Source organism: Salvelinus namaycush, chromosome 10, assembly GCF_016432855.1.
Source record: "Salvelinus namaycush isolate Seneca chromosome 10, SaNama_1.0, whole genome shotgun sequence".
NCBI classification, from domain to species: Eukaryota; Metazoa; Chordata; class Actinopteri; order Salmoniformes; family Salmonidae; genus Salvelinus; species Salvelinus namaycush.
Window position 1 is genome coordinate 36149619 of NC_052316.1, and position 26172 is coordinate 36175790.

General features: G+C 45.1%; 1 protein-coding gene across 3 annotated transcripts in view; it reads right to left on the reverse strand.

Moving 5' to 3' along the window:
• Positions 1-26172, reverse strand: part of ddah1 (dimethylarginine dimethylaminohydrolase 1) — a 136450-nt gene that overhangs the window by 8525 nt on the left and 101753 nt on the right. Inside the window, exons 2-6 of one of the 3 annotated variants that reach the window (XM_039002812.1) lie at positions 23418-23458; positions 21710-21809; positions 20585-20658; positions 15511-15630; positions 9946-11072 (exon numbers count right to left, since the gene is read on the reverse strand). In XM_039002812.1, coding sequence (XP_038858740.1) covers positions 10311-11072; positions 15511-15630; positions 20585-20658; positions 21710-21758 — 1005 coding nt within the window. In that variant the 5' untranslated portion in view covers positions 21759-21809; positions 23418-23458 and the 3' untranslated portion in view covers positions 9946-10310. Of the gene's footprint in view, positions 1-4132; positions 4277-9945; positions 11073-15510; positions 15631-20584; positions 20659-21709; positions 21810-23417; positions 23459-26172 lie in introns of those variants that run through there. The other 2 variants (XM_039002813.1, XM_039002810.1) reach the window with 2 other exon arrangements.

Consider the following 26172-nt stretch of genomic DNA (forward strand, 5'->3'; position numbering starts at 1 on the left):
TATGGGATGTATTTACAATGGTGTTTGTTCTTCACTGGTTTCCCTTTTCTTGTGGCAACATGTCACAAATCTTGCTGCTGTGATGCACACTGGTATTTCACCCAATAGATATGGGAGTTTATCAAAATTGGATTTGTTTTCTAATTCTATATTGTTATACACAGTTTAAGTCGGAAGTTTACATTCACCTGAGCCAAATACATTTCAACTCAGTTTTTCACAATTCCTGACATTTAATCCTTGTAAAAATTCCCTGTCGTAGGTCAGTTAAGATCACCACTTTATTTTAAGAATGTGAAATGTCAGAATAATAGTAGAGATAACGATTTATTTCAGCTTTTATTTCTTTCATCACATTCCTAGTGGGTCAGAAGTTTACATACACTCAATAAGTATTTGGTAGCATTGCCTTTAAATTGTTAAACTTGGGTCAAATGTTTCGGGTAGCCTTCCACAAGCTTTCCACAATAAGTTGGGTGAATTTTGGCCCATTCCTCCTGACAGAGCTGGTGTAACTGAGTCAGATTTGTAGGCCTCCCTGCTCGCACACGCTTTTTCAGTTCTGCCCACAAATTCTCTATGGGATTGAGGTCAGGGCTTTGTGATGGCCACTCCAATACCTTTGTTGTCCTTAAGCCATTTTGCCACAACTTTGGAAGTATGCTTGGGGTCATTGTCCATTTGGAAGACCCACTTGCGACCAAGCTTTAACTTCCTGACTGATGGCTTGAGATGTTGCTTCAATATATCCACATAATTTTCCTTCCACATAATTTTCCATCCTCATGATGCCATCTATATTGTGAAGTGCACCAGTCCCTCCTGCAGCAAAGCACCCCCACAACATGATGCTGCCACCCCTGTGCTTCACGGTTGGGATGGTGTTCTTCGGCTTGCAAGCCTCCCCATTTTTCCTCCAAACATAATGATGGTCATTATGGCCAAACAGTTCTATTTTTGTTTCATCAGACCAGAGGACATTTCTCCAAAAAGTCTGATCTTTGTCAGTTGCAAACCGTAGTTTGGCTTTTTTTATGGCGGTTTTGGAGCAGTGGCTTCTTCCTTGCTAAGCGGCCTTTCAGGTTATGTCGATATAGGATTTGTTTTACTGTGGATATAGATTATTTTGTACCTGTTTCCTCCAGCATCTTCACAAGGTCCTTTGCTGTTGTTCTGGGATTGATTTGCACTTTTTGCACCAAAGTACGTTCATCTCTAGGAGACAGAACGCGTCTCCTTCCTGAGCGGTATGACGGCTGCGTGGTCCCATGGTGTTTATACTTGCGTACTATTGTTTGTACAGATGAACGTGGTACCTTCAGTTGTTTGGAAATTGCTCCCAAGGATGAACCAGACTTGTGGAGGTCTACAATTGTTTTTCTGAGGTCTTGGCTGATTTCCTTAGATTTTCCTATGGTGTCAAGCAAAGAGGCACTGAGTTTGAAGGTAGGCCTTGAAATACATCCACAGGTACACTCCCAATTGACTCAAATTATATCAATTAGCCTATCAGAAGCTTCTAAAGCCATGACATCATTTTCTGGAATTTTCCAAGCTGTTTAAAGGCACAGTCAACTTAGTGTATGTAAACTTCTGACCCACTGGAATTGTGATACAGTCAATTATAAGTGAAATATTCTGTCTGTAAACAATTGTTGGAAACATTGCTTGTGTCATGCACAAAGTAGATGTCCTAACCGACTTGCCAAAACTATATTTTGTTCACAATAAATTTGTGGAGTGGTTTAAAAATGAGTTTTAATGACACCAACCTAAGTGTATGTAAACTTCTGACTTCAACTGTAGATGTGATGTTCAATCATGCTGCTTTTGAAAAAGAGAGCGAGTTTACATGGAACTGTGTCTGACACACAGAGATGTATCCCTGTGTTCTGACACACAGAGATGTATCCCTATGTTCTGACACACAGAGATGTATCCCTATGTTCTGACACACAGAGATGTATCCCTATGTTCTGACACACAGAGATGTATCCCTATGTTCTGACACACAGAGATGTATCCCTATGTTCTGACACACAGAGATGTATCCCTATGTTCTGACACACAGAGATGTATCCCTATGTTCTGACACACAGAGATGTATCCCTATGTTCTGACACACAGAGATGTATCCCTATGTTCTGACACACAGAGATGTATCCCTGTGTTCTGACACACAGAGTATCCCTATGTTCTGACACACAGAGATGTATCCCTGTGTTCTGACACACAGAGATGTATCCCTGTGTTCTGACACACAGAGTATCCCTATGTTCTGACACACAGAGATGTATCCCTATGTTCTGAAACACAGAGATGTATCCCTATGTTCTGACACACAGAGATGTATCCCTGTGTTCTGACACACAGAGTATCCCTATGTTCTGACACACACAGAGTATCCCTATGTTCTGACACACAGAGATGTGTCCCTATGTTCTGACACACAGAGATGTATCCCTATGTTCTGACACACAGAGATGTATCCCTATGTTCTGACACACAGAGATGTATCCCTATGTTCTGACACACAGAGATGTATCCCTATGTTCTGACACACAGAGATGTGTCCCTGTGTTCTGACACATAGAGATGTATCCCTGTGTTCTGACACACAGAGATGTGTCCCTATGTTCTGACACACAGAGATGTATCCCTATGTTCTGACACACAGAGATGTATCCCTATGTTCTGACACACAGAGATGTATCCCTATGTTCTGACACACAGAGATGTATCCCTATGTTCTGACACACAGAGATGTATCCCTATGTTCTGACACACAGAGATGTATCCCTATGTTCTGACACACAGAGATGTATCCCTATGTTCTGACACACAGAGATGTATCCCTGTGTTCTGACACACAGAGATGTATCCCTATGTTCTGACACACAGAGATGTATCCCTATGTTCTGACACACAGAGATGTATCCCTGTGTTCTGACACACAGAGATGTATCCCTGTGTTCTGACACACAGAGATGTATCCCTATGTTCTGACACACAGAGATGTATCCCTATGTTCTGACACACAGAGATGTATCCCTATGTTCTGACACACAGAGATGTATCCCTATGTTCTGACACACAGAGATGTATCCCTATGTTCTGACACACAGAGATGTATCCCTATGTTCTGACACACAGAGATGTATCCCTATGTTCTGACACACAGAGATGTATCCCTATGTTCTGACACACAGAGATGTATCCCTATGTTCTGACACACAGAGATGTATCCCTATGTTCTGACACACAGAGATGTATCCCTATGTTCTGACACACAGAGATGTATCCCTATGTTCTGACACACAGAGATGATTGGGATTCCAACACCTCTACATGAATGATTCTTCATCACACAGCTGGTGTTCAGAGGCAGAAAGTGTCCCAAGTTTCCATCCAGGACACATATGAATACACACGTCCCCACAGTGGTCTGATACAGGAAAGAGAGGCAGTCACTCTGATTTTATCATGTTTGGCTTGAATTTCCCTTCAGCCAATCCTCAAGGAAAATATAATAGTAAGCCTTTGGAAATTGGACAACGGTTCCAAATCCAAAAGAGACATATTTCAATAAACGGTTTGTACTAAAAATAAATGTTCAAGTTTGGGTTTTAACCACAGAGTACATTTGAGGTGTTGGGGCTGCCTGTGCAGATTGCAGGGTGTTGGTGATGTGGTAATCAGGAGCTCAGAGTGAGTTACTGTGTAGTGACACTGAGGAATGTAAATGACATGGCTCATCCTCAACGATGCCTTACCGCTACAGAGACAATAACATTCACTGCTTCCATACGAGCTGATGTCCAACAGTCACAGGGTGTGTGTGTTAGTGAATGTGTGTGTATACTGTACGTATGTGTGTGTGTGTGTGTGTTAGTGAATGTGTGTATACTGTACGTATGTGTGTTTGTGTGTGTGTGTTAGTGAATGTGTGCATGTGAATATGTGTGTATACTGTACGTATGTGTGTGTGTGTGTGTTAGTGAATGTGTGCATGTGAATATGTGTGTATACTGTACGTATGTGTGTGTGTGTGTGTGTGTGTGTGTGTGTGTGTGTGTGTGTGTGTGTGTGTGTGTGTGTGTGTGTGTGTGTGTGTGTGTGTGTGTTTGTTCACCTTGGCACTCTCTGGGAACTCCTCTGGGGTGCAGTGTAACAGCACATGGCCTTTGCCAGGGAGGTTCATGTAGATGGTGTTGGCTGCAATGTCATCAGGCACTGTCAGCTTGTCATAACGATGGTCACTCATCTGCTGCATGATCTATAGACACAAAGGAAGACAGATGGATGGTAAGCTATGAGGGACACAGCACCACGGTCCAAATTCCCTCCTATACTCCTTATAAACCCTCTGGTGTTTGTAGATCTGTAAGGTGTAAGGAATATGGTGGGAGCTCCACCACTACACTGCTATACCTTTCCAGGCAAACAAGTAAGGGTTAGATCCAAGGAGGAGGGGTAGGGAGCATATTGGTGCCGGGCAAAATAGAACCAGACCCTGCTGTTCCTGCCCGCTCAAGTTCTAACCTCCAAACGTCTATCTGGGCGACTGAGCCTTGATGGAGAACACAGACAGGGGCAGACAGACTGACTGACATTCTTTCACAGCAGATGTCATGTAATTGATGTAATCTGCCGAGTCGGGGCTGGGGGGAGAAGGAGCAATGAGGATGTTATGACCTGCATGCAGAGCAGGTGTGTGTGTGTGTGTGTGTGTCTCCAAAATGTTTACGACCTGAACATCTGTGAATGCCTTAGAGAAGTAGGAGGAAGGAGAATGAAAGTAAACCAAACAACATTAAAAAGGTATTTTCACAAGTGGAGCATGAGATCTCCCCCAGGATAAGAAAAGTTGATTTAACCAGGGTCAGATCCTCCTCCTGTCATACTCTCCTTTCCACTCAACTTTTTTGTCCATCCTGTCATCTCTTCTCCCTCCTCTTCTCCCTCCTCTCATCCCTTCTGCTCTGCTCTCCTTTTTTATATCATGCAGAGAGAGAAAGGTTGAGCTGGCGTGTGTGTGTGTTTGAGGAGAGTTAGGGTTAGAATTGTGTGTCTGTGTGTGTGTGTCTCTGTGTGTGTGCGTGAGGAGAGTTAGGGTTAGAATTGTGTGTCTGTGTGTATGTCTCTGTGTGTGTCTCTGTGTGTGTGTCTCTGTGTGTGTGTGAGTGAGGAGAGTTAGGGTTAGAATTGTGTGTCTGTGTGTGTGTCTCTGTGTGTGTGTCTCTGTGTGTGTGTCTCTGTGTGTGTGAGTGAGGAGAGTTAGGGTTAGAATTGTGTGTCTGTGTGTGTGTCTCTGTGTGTGTGTCTCTGTGTGTGTGAGTGAGGAGAGTTAGGGTTAGAATGGTGTGTCTGTGTGTATGTCTCTGTGTGTGTCTCTGTGTGTGTGAGTGAGGAAAGTTAGGGTTAGAATTGTGTGTCTGTGTGTGTGTCTCTGTGTGTGTGTCTCTGTGTGTGTGAGTGAGGAGAGTTAGGGTTAGAATTGTGTGTCTGTGTGTGTGTGAGTGAGGAGAGTTAGGGTTAGAATTGTGTGTCTGTGTGTGTGTGAGTGAGGAGAGTTAGGGTTAGAATTGTGTGTCTGTGTGTGTGAGTGAGGAGAGTTAGGGTTAGAATTGTGTGTCTGTGTGTGTGTCTGTGTGTGTGAGTGAGGAGAGTTAGGGTTAGAATTGTGTGTCTGTGTGTGTGAGTGAGGAGAGTTAGGGTTAGAATTGTGTGTCTGTGTGTGTGTCTGTGTGTGTGAGTGAGGAGAGTTAGATGAGTGTTTGTGGTGTTAATCCATGATAAATCTATCAACCCCTCACAGTGCTCTATGTGTCTCTGTGGTTTATAATGTGAACAATGGGCTTTGTGGCTCGACCTGTTCACACATTCCACTCTACCCTTGGTTTGACTGCTGCATGTGTGTGTGTGTGAGTATATGTGTGTGTGTTAGAGACAGAGAGAGAGTGTGTGTGTGTGTGTGTGTGCGTGCAAAGTGTATGGTGTTTGAGTGGGTGTATCTCCCAGATCTGCTAGTCTAGAGCGTGGCTGGCTCTGCCCGGCTGGGCCCGACTGGGGGACAGAGTAACCATTAACACCTTGGGTCATGTCATGTCTGGTGTGTTGCGTCATCGCAGTGGTCCTAAATGAAAACATGTCTATGTGCGTGACCGCGAACGCTCTCCTTTACATACAGGAGGATTAGCTGTCTGCTTGGAGTGAAAGACTATCACACCATACTGATCAGCCTTCACTAAGTCAGTTTTAAAATGGTCATTTTCTCTTCTCTCAAATCCATATTGGACACCGACCCATTCTGGGTGCCGCTATTTTTGATTTATTTCACCTTTATTTAACCAGGTAGGCTAGTTGAGAACTGTAACGGCGGCATTCCCTCTCTTCACTAGAAGAGGGGGTGAAACAGGGATCGGACCAACACGCAGCGTAGCCAGTGCTCAACATGTTTAATTAACAAAAACTATTGTGAACACTAAACAAATACAAAATAACAAAAGTGGCAAACCGATACAGACCTATCTGGTGCAGAATACAAACACAAAGACAGGAAACAACCACCCACAATCCCCAACACAAAACAAGCCACCTATATATGATTCTCAATCAGGGACAACGATTGACAGCTGTCTCTGATTGAGAACCATATTAGGCTGGACACAGAAACAGACTAACTAGACACACAACATAGAATTCCCACCCAGCTCACGTCCTGACCAACACTAAACAAGCAAAACACATAAGAACTCTGGTCAGGACGTTACAAGAACAAGTTCTCGTTTGCAACTGCGACCTGGCCAAGATAAAGCAAAGCAGTTCGACACATACAACAACACAGAGTTACAAATTAAATAAACAAACATACAATCAATAATACAGTAGAAAAAATCTATATACAGCATGTGCAAATGAGGTAGGATAAGAGAGGTAAGGCAATAAATAAGCCATGGTGGCGAAGTAATTACAATATAGCAATTAAACACTGGAATGGTAGAATGTGCAGAAGATGAATGTGCAAGTAGAGATACTGGGATGCAAAGGAGCAAGATAAATAAATAAATACAGTATGGGGATGAGGTAGATTGGATGGGTTATTTACAGATGATCTATGTAAAATAGATGGGTAGATACAAGTGGGTGCTGCTATGGTGACCAGTGAGCTGAGATAAGGTGGGGATTTACCTAGCAGAGACTTGTAGATGACCTGGAGCCAGTGGGTTTGGCGATGAGTATGAAGCGAGGGCCAGCCAATGAGAGCGTACAGGTCGCAGTGGTGGGTAGTATATGGGGCTTTGGTGACAAAACAGATGGCACTGTGATAGACTGCATCCAATTTGTTGAGTAGAGTGTTGGAGGCTATTTTGTAAATTACATCGCCGAAGTCGAGAATCGGTAGGATGGTCAGTTTTACAAGGGTATGTTTGGCAGCGTGAGTGAAGGATGCTTTGTTTGCGAAATAGGAAGCCGATTCTAGATTTAATTTTGTATTGGAGATGTTTAATGTGAGTCTGGAAGGAGAGTTTACAGTCTAACCAGACACCTAGGTATTTGTAGTTGTCCACATATTCTAAGTCAGATCCGTCCAGAGTAGTGATGCTGGACAGGCGGGCAGGTGCGGGCAGCGATCGGTTGAAGAGCATGCATTTAGTTTTACTTGCATTTAAGAGCAGTTGGAGGCCACGGAAGGAAAGTTGTATGGCATTGAAGCTCATCTGGAGGTTAGTTAACATAGTGTCCAAAGAAGGGCCAGAGGTATACAGAATGGTGTCGTCTGCGTAGAGGTGGATCAACGAATCACCAGCAGCAAGAGCGACATCATTGATGTTTACAGAGAAGAGAGTCCCAGTCACAGAGAAGAGTGTCCCAGAACTTATTTGAGTTTGTGCTACAGGATGCACATTTCTGCTTGAAAAAGCTAGCCTTTGCTTTCCTAACTGCCTGTGTATATTTGTTCCTAACTTCCCTGAAAAGTTGCATATCACGGGGGCTGTTCGATGCTAATGCAGTACGCCACAGGATGTTTTTGTGCTGGTCAAGGGCAGTCAGATCTGGAGAGAACCAAGGGCTATATCTGTTCCTGGTTCTACATTTTTTGAATGGGACATGCTTATTTAAGATGGTGAGGGAGGATCTATTAAAGAATAACCAGGCATCCTCTACTGACGGGATGAGGTCAATATCCTTCCAGGATACCCGGGTCAGGTCGATTAGAAAGGCCTGCTCGCTGAAGTGTTTTAGGGTGCGTTTCACAGTGATGAGGGGTGGTCGTTTGACCGCAGACCCATTACGGATACAGGCAATGAGGCAGTGATCGCTGAGATCTTGGCTGAAAACAGCAAAGGTGTATTTGGAGGGCAAGTTGGTTAGAATGATATCTATGAGGGTGCCCGTGTTTATGGACTTGGGGTTGTACCTGGTGGGTTCATTGATAATTTGTGTGAGATTGAGTGCATCAAGCTTAGATTGTAGGATGGCCGGGGTGTTAAACATCACAGTTTAGGTCACCTAGCAGCACGAGCGATGAAGATAGATGGGGGGGGGGGCAATCAATTCACATATGGTGTCCAGGGCGCAGCTGGGGGCAGAGGGTGGTCTATAGCAAGCGGCAACAGTAAGAGACTTGTTTCTGGAAAGATGGATTTTTAAAAGTAGAAGTTCGAATTGTTTGGGTACAGACCTGGATAGTAAGACAGAAATCTGCAGGCTATCTCTGCAGTAGATTGCAACACCGCCCCCCTTTGGCAGTTCTATCTTGTCGGAAAATGTTATAGTTAGGGATGGAAATGTCAGGGTTTTGGTGGACTTCCTAAGCCAGGATTCAGACACGGCTAGGACATCCGGGTTGGCAGAGTGTGCTAAAGCAGTGAATAAAAGAAACTTAGGGAGGAGGCTTCTAATGTTAACATGCATGAAACCAAGGCTTTTACGGTTACAGAAGTCAACAAATGAGAGCACCTGGGGAGTAGGAGTGGAGTTAGGCACTGCAGGGCCAGGATTAACCTCTATATCACCAGAGGAACAGAGGAGGAGTAGGATGAGGGTATGGCTAAAGGCTATCAGGACTGGTCGTTTAGTACGTTCAGAGCAGAGAGTAAAAGGAGCAGGTTTCTGGGCGTGAGAGAATAGATTCAAGGCATAATGTACAGACAAAGGTATGGTAGGATGTGAGTACATTGGAGGTAAACCTAGGCATTGAGTAATGATGAGAGAGATATTGTCCAAAGACATTTAAACCAGGTGATGTCACCGCATATGTGGGAGGTGGAACTAAATGGTAGGTTAAGGCATATTGAGCAGGGCTAGAGGTCCAGTCATGAAGGATCTACCGGCAGTAGAAGGGGTCCGGGTATTGTAGCCCAGGAGTGGCTGATGGTCCTCTTTAGCTAGCCGGGATGACCGCTAGCAGTGGTTAGCTGACTACTAGCTAGTAGCTAGTGAGCTGGCTAGCTTCTGTTGGGGGATTCCGGATTTGAGGTGAATAATACTTTAGAAAAAAACAGATCCGCACCACATTGCGTGAGGCGGGTTGCAGGAGAGTGTTTTGAAGTTGAGTTTTAGAAAAAATATAAAAAATATATGCGAAGAAAAATATATAAAAGATATATACACGGAACACGACAAGACGAGGACAAAAGACGTCTGACTGCTACGCCATCTTAGAACAATCCAGCCAGCAGATATGACAATGGCTGACCAGCCTAGGAGACATACAAGAAAAGCAGTCTGTAGGAAAGGCAAGACTAACAGGACAACGAGGACGGAACTGATGATGAACAATGCCTGAATGATGTTAGACCAGCTGAATGATGTTAGACCAGTCCTCCTGGGCACAATTCACCCTTTGCTTAACTTGGCCCACAGAGATATTGTCGCTACTGTCAAGCTTACAAACCCCCTGCAGATGAAAGTTGTGCTATCTGATGTAAGACAATGGGGCATAACAAAAACTACTGACACTATTTATTGAATTAGTGCATGTCTTTCTTCTAGTCACTAGTACACAGTGTATTTTCAGCAACACATTTAGAATATGTGGAATGTTCACAGTTCACACACAATAATCTTCCCCGACCCGTTTAGACAATGGTGGTTTTCAAAAACATACAAACAAAACAGTTCCTATCCAAAAGTCTTCCAAATCCTAACAGTCCAGGGATCAGGGGAATGGCTATTACACTCTAATAGTTTCCTGTTGATGTCATTATTTTTGATTGGTCCTTGACACACATTTCTTCCCAGAGAACAGACTGTTATTGGCTAATGTTCCGTGTTTATTCCTGTCCGCTTAGGCCGGCGTCTAATCAGGAAGCTGAATGCGGGGGCACAAGTGGTGGCGGTGCTGTGTTCAGGGGGTCTGCTGCTCCTCGTGATCTGATTAGGCCAGAGGCTGGACCAGAGGCTGGACCAGAGGCTAGACCAGAGGCTGGACCAGAGGCTAGACCAGAGGCTGGACTAGAGGCTAGACCAGAGGCTGGACCAGAGGCTAGACTGGAGGCTGGACCAGAGGCTAGACTGGAGGCTGGACCGGAGGCTGGACCAGAGGCTGGACTGGAGGCTGGACCGGAGGCTGGACTGGAGGCTGGACCAGAGGCTGGACTGGAGGCTGGACCGGAGGCTGGACTGGAGGCTGGACCAGTGGCTGGACCAGAGGCTGGACCGGAGGCTGGACTGGAGGCTGGACCAGAGGCTGGACCGGAGGCTGGACTGGAGGCTGGACCAGAGGCTAGACCAGAGGCTGGACCAGAGGCTGGACCGGAGGCTGGACTGGAGGCTGGACTGGAGGCTGGACCAGAGGCTGGACCAGAGGCTAGACCAGAGGCTAGACCGGAGGCTGGACCGGAGGCTGGACCGGAGGCTGGACCAGAGGCTGGACCAGAGGCTGGGTATATTGGGCCTGGGGCTGGAGTATAGGGCCTGAGGTCTAGGTCTGGGGCTGGGGTATGGGGCTGGGGTATTGGGCCTGAGGTCTGGGGTATAGGGCTGGGTCCGGGCCTAGGGGGGTCAGTGGTGGGCCAGTCAGTCAGGGAGTCCTGGAAGTGTGAAATACCAAGAGCCTTGACCTGCTGGAAAGGCAAAATTTGGTGAGGGAGAAGGAGCATTTCAGTAAGAGAGGGAGTATTTGTGGGAGATGACTTCACGGCTGAGGCTTGGCAGTGATAGCAGTGGAGAGCCACGATTGTTATGAGTGCGTTCAGTTGATGGAATTCATCCGGTCCACGTCCTCAGTCCTCAGCTTGGGAGGGCTAAACATAGTATGACTGCAGACTATGCAAGGCACACACACATGCACGCAAGGACACACACACACACAGACACTCGCACGCAAACACGCACACTGGCTGCCACATTCGGGTGCCATCATCCATACTGTATCCAAACCATGACTCAGTATCAGGCCAGACATGGTGACATGACAATAGAGTCACAGCCTGCTCTAATAACAAATTCCCAGTTTGGTCTGTTGACAACACAACATACTAACCTTATCCCTGCTCATCTCATCACCACTACTTCAATATCAAGATTAGGGGTGCGTTCACAAAAGCTCATCCCAAGGGAATCCAGCCAGCAGGCATGTAATATAATTAGATTAGAGCTACATTCACAACAACAACCCCGTTAAGTTCATTAGAGCTACGTTCACAACAACAACCCCGTTAAGTTCATTAGAGCTACGTTCACAACAACAACCCCGTTAAGTTCATTAGAGCTACGTTCACAACAACAACCCCGTTAAGTTCATTAGAGCTACGTTCACAACAACAACCCCGTTAAGTTCATTAGAGCTACGTTCACAACAACAACCCCGTTAAGTTCATTAGAGCTACGTTCACAACAACAACCCCGTTAAGTTCATTAGAGCTACGTTCACAACAACAACCCCGTTAAGTTCATTAGAGCTACGTTCACAACAACAACCCCGTTAAGTTCATTAGAGCTACGTTCACAACAACAACCCCGTTAAGTTCATTAGAGCTACGTTCACAACAACAACCCCGTTAAGTTCATTAGAGCTACGTTCACAACAACAACCCCGTTAAGTTCATTAGAGCTACGTTCACAACAACAACCCCGTTAAGTTCATTAGAGCTACGTTCACAACAACAACCCCGTTAAGTTCATTAGAGCTACGTTCACAACAACAACCCCGTTAAGTTCATTAGAGCTACGTTCACAACAACAACCCCGTTAAGTTCATTAGAGCTACGTTCACAACAACAACCCCGTTAAGTTCATTAGAGCTACGTTCACAACAACAACCCCGTTAAGTTCATTAGAGCTACGTTCACAACAACAACCCCGTTAAGTTCATTAGAGCTACGTTCACAACAACAACCCCGTTAAGTTCATTAGAGCTACGTTCACAACAACAACCCCGTTAAGTTCATTAGAGCTACGTTCACAACAACAACCCCGTTAAGTTCATTAGAGCTACGTTCACAACAACAACCCCGTTAAGTTCATTAGAGCTACGTTCACAACAACAACCCCGTTAAGTTCATTAGAGCTACGTTCACAACAACAACCCCGTTAAGTTCATTAGAGCTACGTTCACAACAACAACCCCGTTAAGTTCATTAGAGCTACGTTCACAACAACAACCCCGTTAAGTTCATTAGAGCTACGTTCACAACAACAACCCCGTTAAGTTCATTAGAGCTACGTTCACAACAACAACCCCGTTAAGTTCATTAGAGCTACGTTCACAACAACAACCCCGTTAAGTTCATTAGAGCTACGTTCACAACAACAACCCCGTTAAGTTCATTAGAGCTACGTTCACAACAACAACCCCGTTAAGTTCATTAGAGCTACGTTCACAACAACAACCCCGTTAAGTTCATTAGAGCTACGTTCACAACAACAACCCCGTTAAGTTCATTAGAGCTACGTTCACAACAACAACCCCGTTAAGTTCATTAGAGCTACGTTCACAACAACAACCCCGTTAAGTTCATTAGAGCTACGTTCACAACAACAACCCCGTTAAGTTCATTAGAGCTACGTTCACAACAACAACCCCGTTAAGTTCATTAGAGCTACGTTCACAACAACAACCCCGTTAAGTTCATTAGAGCTACGTTCACAACAACAACCCCGTTAAGTTCATTAGAGCTACGTTCACAACAACAACCCCGTTAAGTTCATTAGAGCTACGTTCACAACAACAACCCCGTTAAGTTCATTAGAGCTACGTTCACAACAACAACCCCGTTAAGTTCATTAGAGCTACGTTCACAACAATAGCAACCCATTTGCATTCGTTACAATAGCATTCACAACCACCCCTTTACGTTTATTACACCTACATTCACCAGTCACTTTCACCCTGAGCAGAACATTACCTAATTGAAAATCTGATCTCAGACATTCATTAAAGTATTTTATAACCACAGCTAATTGCATGTTGGAGAGGGGGTGATGTAATGTGTAATTACAACACTGTGAGACACTGTCATTAACTCATGCTAATGACCCTTCTCTCTCTCTTTCTCTTCAGTAGCTAATTTAACAAGCTAAGGGCTTGATAATAGTATGGCATCTTAATGGGGCTCCAGTCTGTATCAAATAAAAGTGTGTTGTATTAGTTAGTCGTCACCATGACCTAATAATTCATCAGCAGTGTATTTAACTAGTATGTGGATATGTTTGCCTTAGTGTGTTAAATGAGGATAACATAGGGGGGCAAATAGGGGACTAAACCTATGCAGTCTTTACACATCTCACTGATAAGAATACTTGTGGACTACAGGAAGAGGAGCTGATGCAATTGTAGCAGCTAATGGGGATCCACATAAAGAGATGCGTCTGTCTGTCTGTCTGTCTGTCTGTCTGTCTGTCTGTCTGTCTGTCTGTCTGTCTGTCTGTCTGTCTGTCTGTCTGTCTGTCTGTCTGTCTGTCTGTCTGTCTGTCTGTCTGTCTGTCTGTCTGTCTGTCTGTCTGTCTGTCTGTCTGTCTGTCTGTCTGTCTGTCTGTCTGTCTGTCTGTCTGTCTGTCTGTCTGTCTGTCTGTCTGTCTGTCTGTCTGTGGTTGACGTGTGTAGATGGTTTACTGACAGTGTTACAATCCTCTGCAGCCCTGGGCCAGTAGGGGGCGACGTCTCCCTGAGTAGGCAGATGAGGAGGAACCCTATGACTGGGAACGCCTGGCTGTCAACTCTCCGGTGCGTGTGTCTCGGGTGCGTTTGTTGTCTTGTCTGTGAGGTTTCAAAACGTGCGTGTCTGTACTGTGTGTTGACACTGAGTTGCATGCCAGCCGCAGGTACACCACTACTGTCTGTAGTTAGATGTGGTGTGTGCATGCCAGTCTTCTGGCATGGTGATGGGGAATTCCGTGTGCCTGTCCATCAGAAAATAACAGGCAGAGATTTATTTCAGCAGCCTCCGTGAATGGTATTAAGTACCAACATGTCACTGTCAGTGTGTTTCTGTTTGTGTTTGTTCCCCGTCTTTTACGAAGAAGATCTGTATTCCCTATAGGGAGTGTGTGCTTGTGTTTTGTTTTTGTTTTAACTACCAGAAAGCCTCACAAGGATAGTAAAACAATGAAAATTGGATAAATGGGGGATATTTCCCCAGGTCCCCACAAGAAAAATGTAGATTGAGGTTAAATATTGTATAACAGGGATTACACAGTAGATTACCTACGAACATACATTTATCAGAGGGAGATCACATTGATATCATGTGGTTTCTGCAGGCTTGTAGAAGTTTCAGTCAGAGGCAGGCATCAAACCACAGGGAGAGGGAGGGTGATCTGGAGGTGTGTGTGAGGTGATGGTACTGAGTCAACATGTGCGATGTCCTGTCTTCCCTGTCAACTATACTGTTGCTTTATACTGAAGCAGCCATCTTCTCAATGCAGTGTGCTTACCTCACTTGTTTGTATTCGGCGCATGTGACAAATAACATTTGATTTGATTTTATATGACTTAGAGGTGAGATGAGGTCGGGTAATATGAACTCCGAAATGATCTCAATATGATGGCCAAGGGCAAAATGATAGCCGTTATTCAGCGCATCAAGTGTGAGATCTCACCTGAAAAAACCCTCCTCAATACAGAGACCTAATTCTACCACTAAGAACTTGAAGAATTTCTATCAAAAGTTTAGGTATTGCAAACTTAACTGTGCATTAAGAGATTTTTATGTGTTCCATTTATATTTTATTGAAATGCAAATTGTAACACAAGCACAAAATGATTGGGTAAATGTCAAGCCATGATGGTGGATAAATTGCAAAGCTCCTGAAAGGAGAAAGATAGTAAGCACTGTAATGTTTTCACCATTTTGTGTTTGTATAAGAATGGAAAGAATATTGTGATGGACATTTTCTATTGGACGTGCTTAAAAATACATGAGGATGGGATGGGAGAGTATATTTCAATTATGTTTTCTGCAAACACTATTAAACTAAATGTAATTAACAAGAGTTGGTGCAAAGGAAAGTAAGAACATAGTCCTATCTTGCATGACCCATACGCTCATTGGTGACTCATACCTTTAGGGCTTTCTGGGCTGGTTCGCTGGAGCCAATCACGATGAGGCCTGGTCCTCCCATGCTGCAGAAGCTCTTCAGGTGTAGACCATCAGTGACAGGGACGGTGGACACAGCGTAGTCCTGCAAACACACAACAACCCTACTGCATTACAGGGACCGTGGACATTGTCCTGCAAACACACGACAACCCTACTGCATTACAGGGACCGTGGACATTGTCCTGCAAACACACAACAACCCTACTGCATTACAGGGACCGTGGACATTGTCCTGCAAACACACAACAACCCTACTGCATTACAGGGACCGTGGACATTGTCCTGCAAACACACAACAACCCTACTGCATTACAGGGACCGTGGACATTGTCCTGCAAACACACAACAACCCTACTGCATTACAGGGACCGTGGACATTGTCCTGCAAACACACAACAACCCTACTGCATTACAGGGACCGTGGACATTGTCCTGCAAACACACAACAACCCTACTGCATTACAGGGACCGTGGACATTGTCCTGCAAACACACAACAACCCTACTGCATTACAGGGACCGTGGACATTGTCCTGCAAACACACAACAACCCTACTGCATTACAGGGACCGTGGACATTGTCCTGCAAACACACAACAACCCTACTGCATTACAGGGACCGTGGACATTGTCCTGCAAACACACAACAACCCTACTGCATTACAGGGACCGTGGACATTGTCCTGCAAACACACAACAACCCTACTGCATTACAGGGACCGTGGACATTGTCCTGCAAACACACAACAACCCTACTGCATTACAGGGACCGTGGACATTGTCCTGCAAACACACAACAACCCTACTGCATTACAGGGACCGTGGACATTGTCCTGCAAACACACAACAACCCTACTGCATTACAGGGACCGTGGACATTGTCCTGCAAACACACAACAACCCTACTGCATTACAGGGACCGTGGACATTGTCCTGCAAACACACAACAACCCTACTGCATTACAGGGACCGTGGACATTGTCCTGCAAACACACAACAACCCTACTGCATTACAGGGACCGTGGACATTGTCCTGCAAACACACGACAACCCTACTGCATTACAGGGACCGTGGACATTGTCCTGCAAACACACGACAACCCTACTGCATTACAGGGACCGTGGACATTGTCCTGCAAACACACGACAACCCTACTGCATTACAGGGACCGTGGACATTGTCCTGCAAACACACGACAACCCTACTGCATTACAGGGACCGTGGACATTGTCCTGCAAACACACAACAACCCTACTGCATTACAGGGACCATGGACATTGTCCTGCAAACACACGACAACCCTACTGCATTACAGGGACCGTGGACATTGTCCTGCAAACACACGACAACCCTACTGCATTACAGGGACCGTGGACATTGTCCTGCAAACACACGACAACCCTACTGCATTACAGGGACCGTGGACATTGTCCTGCAAACACACAAAAACCCTACTGCATTACAGGGACCGTGGACATTGTCCTGCAAACACACGACAACCCTACTGTATTACACACACTAATAATTGGACTAAACAGGCCCCAGTGGGAAAGGTAACCTAACCGGCATTGGTTGAGAGTTTGACAGATGAGTTCACCAAAGCCCTAGGCCACTGATTAGTTGAGAGTCTGAGAGGTGAGGTCACCAGAGCCCCAGGACACAGGCCCCTCCCCTCAGTCTGTAATTACAGCGGTGGTTTTTGGACCATTCTTACTAATCAAATCAAATTGTATTTGTCACATGCGCCGAATACAACAGATATAGACCTTACCGTGAAATGCTTACTTACAAGCCCTTAACCAACAACGCAGTTCAAGAAATAGAGTTAAGAAAATATTTACTAAATAAAATAAAGTAAAAGAATGTCATAAAATCTGAAAGTAACACAAGGAAATTACATAACAATAACGAGGCTATATACAAGGGGTACCGGTACCGAGTGAATGTGCGGGGATACAGGTTAGTTGAAGTAATTTGTAAAGTGACTATGCATAGATGATAAACAGCGAGTAGTAGCACTGTAAAAACAAAGGGGGGGGGTCAATGTAAATCGTCCGTGTGGCCATTTGATTAATTGTTCAGCAGTCTCACGGCTTGGGGGTAGACGCTGTTAAGGAGCCTTTTGGTCCTAGACTTGGCGCTCCGGTACCGCTTCCCCTGTGGTAGCAGAGAGAACAGTCCATGACTTGGGTGACTGGAGTCTTTGACAATTTTTTGGGCCTTCCTCTGACACCGCCTAGTATATAGGTCCTGGATGTCAGGAAGATTGGCCCCAGTGATGTACTGGGCCATCCGCACTACCGTCTGTAGCGCCTTACAGTCAGATGCCGAGCAGTTGCCATACCAGGCGGTGATGCGACCAGTCAGGATGCTCTCGATGGTGCAGCTGTAGAGCTTTTGGAGGATCTGAGGACCCATGCCAAATCTTTTCAGTCTCCTGAGGGGGAAAAGGTGTTGTCGTGCCCTCTTCACAACTGTCTTGGTGTGTTTGGACCATTACAGGCAACCACATGTTGCCTGTAATCCATGGCTTCTGGTTGCGATATATACGTACAATCACTGTGGGGACGACGTCGTCGATGCACTTATTGATTAAGCTGGTGACTGAGGTGGTATACTTCTCAATGCCATTGGATGAATCCCGGAACATATTCCAGTCTGTGCTAGCAAAACAGTCCTGTATTGTAGCATCCGTGTCATCTGACCACTTCCATATTGAGCGAGTCACTGGTACTTCCTGCTTTAGGTTTTACTTGTAAGCAGGAATCAGGAGGATAGAATTATGGTCAGATTTGCCAAATGGAGGGCGAGAGAGAGCTTTGTATGCGTCTCTGTGTGTGGAGTAAAGGTGGTATAGAGTTTTTTTTTTTTTTTTCTCTCTGGTTGCACATGTGACATGCTAGTAGAAATTAGGTCAAACTGATTTAAGTTCGACTGCATTAAAGTCCCCGGCCACTAGGAGCGCCGCTTCTGGATGAGCATTTTCTTGTTTGCTTATGGCCTTATACAGCTCATTGAGTGCGGTCTTAGTGCCAGCATCAGTTTGTGGTGGTAAATAGATGGCTGCGAATAATATAGATGTGAACTCTCTTGGTAGATAGTGTGGTCTACAGCTTATCATAAGGTATTCAACCTCAGACGAGTAATACTTTGAGACTTCTTTAATATTAGACATCACGCACCAGCAGCTTTTGACAAATAGACGCACACCCCCGCCCCTCGTCTTACCAGACATAGCTGCTCTGTCCTGCCAATGCACGGAGAAGCCAGCCAGCTCTATATTATCCATGTCTTGTTTAGCCACGTCTCGGTGAAACTTAAGACATTACAGTTTTAATGTCCCGTTGGTAGGATAGTTTTAATCGTAGCTGCCTGTTCCTCTGGCCTCGCATGCCAGACACTCCTATACGGCTTCCTGGCTGCTGCTAAGACAGAGACTGATGATGTGGTGTGATCCTGCTCTGCTCTGTCATAGCTGTAGTTCTAGTCGGGAGCTCCCTGGTCCATAGTTAACTTCTGAGGACCAGACTACTGCTGCTGCTCAGACAGAGACTGATGATGTGGAGTGGCATCTTGCTCTGTTCTGACATACCATAACTACCCCATGGTTGCAGTACATTGTCCCCTGTTCCAGGGGTGGTGAGCTTCTGGAGTACGTTGTCTTCTTGTGACATGGGTTTGATTCCAATGGACATGTTATATGGAGTGTCAATGTACTGCTATGTCATATCTGAAACATCATACCTTCCCCTGTTTCTCTGGCCTGGTCCATATTAAGGGAAAAGTTAATTTGACTTACTTACTAAATGTTACTTACTTTAACCTACTTTTGCTTAAGAGTCAGCCTAGATGAAAGCAAATCTCCTCTCTGACTGGAACAAGGAACTGCATTTCCTGACAGTTTATCATGTGTGAAATTGTCCTCTTCCTCTCATCACCAAAGTCTTTCCTGCTCTCTTAACTCAACCCTCAGAGTTCATTTGAATGAATCAAAGCAAAGCAAAGTGGACCACTTAATCAAACTGTCGTCATTCCTTATCAGTGGAAAGACAGTTTAGCCCAAACAGTGATTCAAAGAGATAGCAGAAGTCAAATGCCCTCCACTGAGCTTATTGTGAGAGACATGATAAAAACGTATCATATTGTGGGGAATCTCAGCGATGTGTTCAGCTTTGAGATACATTTTGAGTGAGAAGTTCTGCTGTGCTGATTGTAATGTATGTTCATTCATTTCTAGAGAAAGTTTTCTTTATGGTGTCTGACTGATGCTGTACAATGTTGTGACCCTGAATGGGAGACAATAGCCTGGTACATTAGTCTCCCCTGCACTTTGACCTCCTCCCCTCCCTCCGTTTCCCCCACTCAACAAGGATCATAAAGGAGAAGAAGAGATCTAACCTCTCACTCACATCTGTGGTTAATCCTGGACTGACCAGAACAGGCTGTTCAATGGTTCTAAATGTGATAAAGGAAGGAGGAAAAACGATAGTAGGGAAAAAGACCCGACTTATCAAGAATAACGAGTAAAAGTGAGAGGCTGAGAGAGATACGATGGTGGAATTTAAATTAGTCACAGACAGGAGCAGAAAAACAGGGCAGTAAGAAACATTCAGATTATTGTTGGGGGTTGAACTCCCCAGGACCCCATGACCTTACAAGTCAGCAAAGGCCTTCTGACTGTGTGTGTGTGTGTTAAGGAGACTGGGGTTGAATGACCCTCTTCTCCAGAGCTCTATCTACCTAGAGTATATGCACTGATCTTCCAGTCCTCTAATATCTCAGTACAGTATGTGCAGGCTTTCTCTGGTTTCTCTTTGGTACTAATTCAATCAATTCTTCTCATTAACTAATCATAGATTCCTGATACACCAGGTTTGCCAACTAATCAATGTCCTAATCAATAGCTGATTAGAATGCCCTGTGGCCCTTGAGACCCCTGAATGAGACCAGGATTACCTCACTAATGGTGGCTTGATGACACAGGAAGTCAATCTGAATAATCCCAGGGTGCACTGCTCTAGTCTGCTCTCACTCACCTTGAACGCGTCCGCCAGGATCTCAGCTCCTCTCTGATTGGTCCGTTTGGAAAGGCCCACAAAGAATTCTCTACCTGAGGAAAAACAGACGACAACCTGTGGTCAGTATGGAGAGCGAGAGAAAATAGAGGCATAAACAGATAGAGAGAGAGGAGGAAGAGACGTCACCGGTCTTCTAGCCATCGCCGATCCATTTTTCATTTTCCATTTCTTTTGTCTTGTTTTCCCACACACCTGGTTTTCATTCCCTCATTACGTGTTGTGTATTTAACCCTCTGTTCAAAGTGCTTGTGCACATTGTTGTCTGGTGCACGACGGGTTTGTACCCATACGTTGTTATTCTGGATGCCGGTGGTTTTGTATATTAAACTGCTCTGGTTATTAGCCAGTTCTGCTCTCCTGCGTCTGACTTCTCTGCCACCAGTTACGCACCCCTTACAGGCTTGAACGTTTTGCTCACCACTCCAGAGCAGAGCGAATGGGCGTAGCTTCTGAGCTTTTACAAATTAGCCATTAGCGACGCCGTTGCCAAGAGGAAATGTTTCTAGCCCTGCCTGCCATGTGAAACCCATTTCAGCTGGATGAGATGGGAGGAACACACCACGGAGAGAGAGCCAACGTCTAGAAACTCAATTAAGTGTTCTTAAAACAGCGTACAGAATGAACCACACTAGATTCACAGGCAGGGCAGAACAACTGATACAGAACGTACAGAGGGAACATTATAAAGACCTCGGTTTCTCTACCTCTGCTCTCATCAGGTTTATTGTGATGTGGAACAAGGCAGCTGATGAAATGAGGTGGTGTGTGTTTGTGTGGGGGAGGCATCTTTTCCATTTGAGAGAACCATATTTAATCATGCATAAAAATGGTACCAGACAGCCAGTCAGTTTGTAATTTGCCATTTTAGTTCAGGTCACATCAACTACTTGACTATTCAGAATTACAACTATTCTGAACAATTTTTACTCACACCCCTGTGGTGATAGGTCATATCATTTGCATGATGAAGTGGTCATAAATATTTAGTTCACTGAATATAGCAGTTTCCATAGTGATCAATTATGGTAGTGGCAGTGGCCTTGGCAGGTAATGGTGTTTTATTGATGGGATATGGTGGTGTACCTGTAAAGAGGACGTCCCCTCCGTCCAGAGTGGCGGTCTCATCAGACATGTCAACGATGTTCAGGCCCAGCTCCTTCAGGGTCTGCCGTATGGCCGCTGTCTAGAAAACACAAAGACACAGAGAGACACATGGTTAAGACACAGAGAGACACATATGGTTAAGACACAGACAGACACACATGGTTAAGACACAGAGAGACACACATGGTTAAGACACAGACAGACACATATGGTTAAGACACAGACATACACATATGGTTAAGACACAGAGACACACGCATGGTTAAGACACAGAGAGACACACATATGGTTAAGACACAGAGAGACACACACATGGTTAAGACACAGAGGGACACACACATGGTTAAGACACAGAGAGACACACACATGGTTAAGACACAGAGAGACACACATATGGTTAAGACACAGAGAGACACACACATGGTTAAGACACAGAGAGACACACGCATGGTTAAGACACAGAGAGACACACACATGGTTAAGACACAGAGAGACACACACATGGTTAAGACACAGAGAGAGACACATATGGTTAAGACACAGAGAGAGACACACATGGTTAAGACACAGAGAGAGACACACATGGTTAAGACACAGAGAGACACACACATGGTTAAGACACAGAGAGACACACATGGTTAAGACACAGAGAGGCACACACATGGTTAAGACACAGAGAGACACACACATGGTTAAGACACAGACAGACACACACATGGTTAAGACACAGAGAGAGACGCATATGGTTAAGACACAGAGAGAGACACATATGGTTAAGACACAGAGAGAGACGCATATGGTTAAGACACAGAGAGAGACACACATGGTTAAGACACAGAGAGAGACACACATATGGTTAAGACACAGAGAGAGACACATATGGTTAAGACACAGAGAGACACACACATGGTTAAGACACAGAGAGACACACACATGGTTAAGACACAGAGAGAGACGCATATGGTTAAGACACAGAGAGAGACACATGGTTAAGACACAGAGAGAGACACGCATGGTTAAGACACAGAGAGAGACACACATGGTTAAGACACAGAGAGAGACACACATATGGTTAAGACACAGAGAGAGACACATATGGTTAAGACACAGAGAGACACACACATAGTTAAGACACAGAGAGAGACACATATGGTTAAGACACAGAGAGACACACATGGTTAAGACACAGAGAGAGACACACATATGGTTAAGACACAGAGAGAGACACATATGGTTAAGACACAGAGAGACACACACATGGTTAAGACACAGAGAGAGACACATATAGTTAAGACACAGAGAGACACACATGGTTAAGACACAGAGAGAGACACACATATGGTTAAGACACAGAGAGACACACACATGGTTAAGACACAGAGAGACAAACACATGGTTAAGACACAGAGAGAGACACATATGGTTACGACACAGAGAGAGACGCATATGGTTAAGACACAGAGAGAGACACACATGGTTAAGACACAGAGAGAGACACACATATGGTTAAGACACAGAGAGAGACACATATGGTTAAGACACAGAGAGACACACATGGTTAAGACACAGAGAGAGACACACATATGGTTAAGACACAGAGAGAGACACATATGGTTAAGACACAGAGAGACACACATGGTTAAGACACAGAGAGAGACACATATGGTTAAGACACAGGTACACGCACATAGGGACCCACACACAGAGCATCCACTGCATGCCATCAATCTGTAACGCAAAGAGCTATACGTTAATGAGATTACATTACAACACACACCAACAGTAGAGCTCTCAATGACATCATATTGATCATATACATACTGAGGGTAGCCCCACAGCCCAACAAATAGCGTTCAGTCACAGAAAGGTATTACGATGATATCATCATTACATATCATGTAAAATACGAGCGTTAAAAAGGCAGATGATCAGACAGCAAAGCCAGGTTCTTGTTATGAAGCATGACAGTAAAACCAAAACAGTCTGTCCAAGAGATCATCATTACATCATCTTAGCGATCCACGAAGTCATAACACAGGAAGTATGTTAAAGTTTTTATGAGGCCGCGACTCTGGAAAGAGGGGTACAGGGAGAGGAGACCAACACTAACCTAAAAAGGGTTGGAGGAATAAAAAACAATCCATCTAAGTCAAAGTGTTCCTGGGGCATTCTCTGTGTGTGTGTGTGTGTGTGTGTGTGTGTGTGTGTGTGTGTGTGTGTGTGTGTGTGTGTGTGTGTGTGTGTGTGTGTGTGTGTGTGTGTGTGTGTGTGTGTGTGTGTGTGTGTGTCTCTGTAGAAGAAGACCAGTTGTTTTGTGGAGGTGAACTGGGTCAGTATCGTCTGGCCGTGAGGGCTCTGACCACCCAGTCTGTTTTTGGGGTCCACAGGGAACTGGGACCGACGAGATTCCACAGGCCTCTATCTCACCATGACCTCAGCCTAGCTGTTCGCTGATCGAAGGCTTCTGCTTCTCCACACACCAGACACCTGGGCCAAGCCATGAGGTCACCCAGGTAGCCTGCCATGCGGGCCACGCACAGATAACACAAACACATAGTTTCTTACTCTCCCATACACATACACATACACTTGCACACACATCCAAGACCCCCCTTGTACCTCCCTATAGGTAGATACTATGAAGTCAATTCTTAATGGTCAGCAAGGAAAATAGCTATTGGAATTGGACCAGACATTGTTTCCTTTAGAAGGTTATCAGTGGCAACACCTTCAGCACTCCAATTGAGATGAATAGTAATTGAGATGAATAGTAATTGAGATGAATAGTAATTGAGATGAATAGTAATTGAGATGAATAGTAATTGAGATGAATAGTAATTGAGATGAATAGTAATTGCCCTAAGGGGAAAAGTTCTATTGAATGAGGCACAATAGATTATAGATCTACTTTCCCTCTCTGTGGCCTTATATTGTGTAGGGAGCGAAATCACATAAGTCAACATTTCCCTTTATTTAGTTTCATCTCCATTTCTCTATATCTCACTACTCTTTCCTTCCTTGCGGTTTAAGGATGGAGAAAGCGCAACAAGGGGTTAAGATTCAACTTCATAATGAGTTCCCACCCCTTAGTCACCCTGCTAAGCCAGCTACCCACCCTGGCCTACTCCACCATTCCCCTACAGCTGACCAACCTACTCCACCATTCCCATACAGCTGACCAACCTACTCCACCATTCCCCCACAGCTGACCAACCTACTCTACCATTACCCCACAGCTGACCAGTCTACTCCACCATTCCCCTACAGCTGACCAACCTACTCTACCATTCCCCTACAGCTGACCAGCCTCCACCAATGCAGTTGCCCCTCTCTTTTACCTTCCCCTCTGCCTCCCCATGTGGCACTCTGACTGGACTGGAGCCTCTGCTATTGCGATCACAGCTGCAGCCTCCACAAATCTTCGTCAACCCACCAACTAATGGTCAGGTTTACGCACGCACGGAGACAGACAGACAGACAGCAATGTGTCATAGTTATCTATGGGCGTTCCAGCAGACAGACAGACAGCAGTGTGTCAGTTATCTATGGGCGTTCCAACAGACAGACAGACAGACAGACAGTGTGTCATAGTTATCTATGGGCGTTCCAGCAGACAGACAGACAGCAGTGTGTCAGTTATCTATGGGCGTTCCAACAGACAGACAGACAGACAGTGTGTCATAGTTATCTATGGGCGTTCCAGCAGACAGACAGACAGACAGACAGACAGACAGACAGACAGACAGACAGACAGACAGACAGACAGACAGTGTGTCATAGTTATCTATGGGCGTTCCAACAGACAGACAGACAGACAGACAGACAGACAGACAGACAGACAGACAGACAGACAGACAGACAGACAGACAGACAGACAGACAGACAGACAGACAGACAGACAGACAGTGTGTCATAGTTATCTATGTGCGTTCCAGCAGACAGACAGACAGACAGTGTGTCATAGTTATCTATGTGCTTTCCAGCAGACAGGCAGACAGACAGTGTGTTATAGTTATCTATGGGCGTTCCAGCAGACAGACAGACAGACAGTGTGTCATAGTTATCTATGGGCGTTCCAGCAGACAGACAGACAGACACAGACAGACAGACAGACAGACAGACAGACAGACAGACAGACAGACAGACAGACAGACAGACAGACAGACAGACAGACAGACAGACAGACAGACAGACAGACAGACAGTGTGTCATAGTTATCTATGGGCGTTCCAACAGACAGACAGACAGACAGTGTGTCATAGTTATCTATGGGCGTTCCAACAGACAGACAGACAGTGTGTCATAGTTATCTATGGGCGTTCCAACAGACAGACAGACAGACAGACAGACAGACAGACAGACAGACAGACAGACAGACAGACAGACAGACAGACAGACAGACAGACAGACAGACAGACAGACAGACAGACAGTGTGTCATAG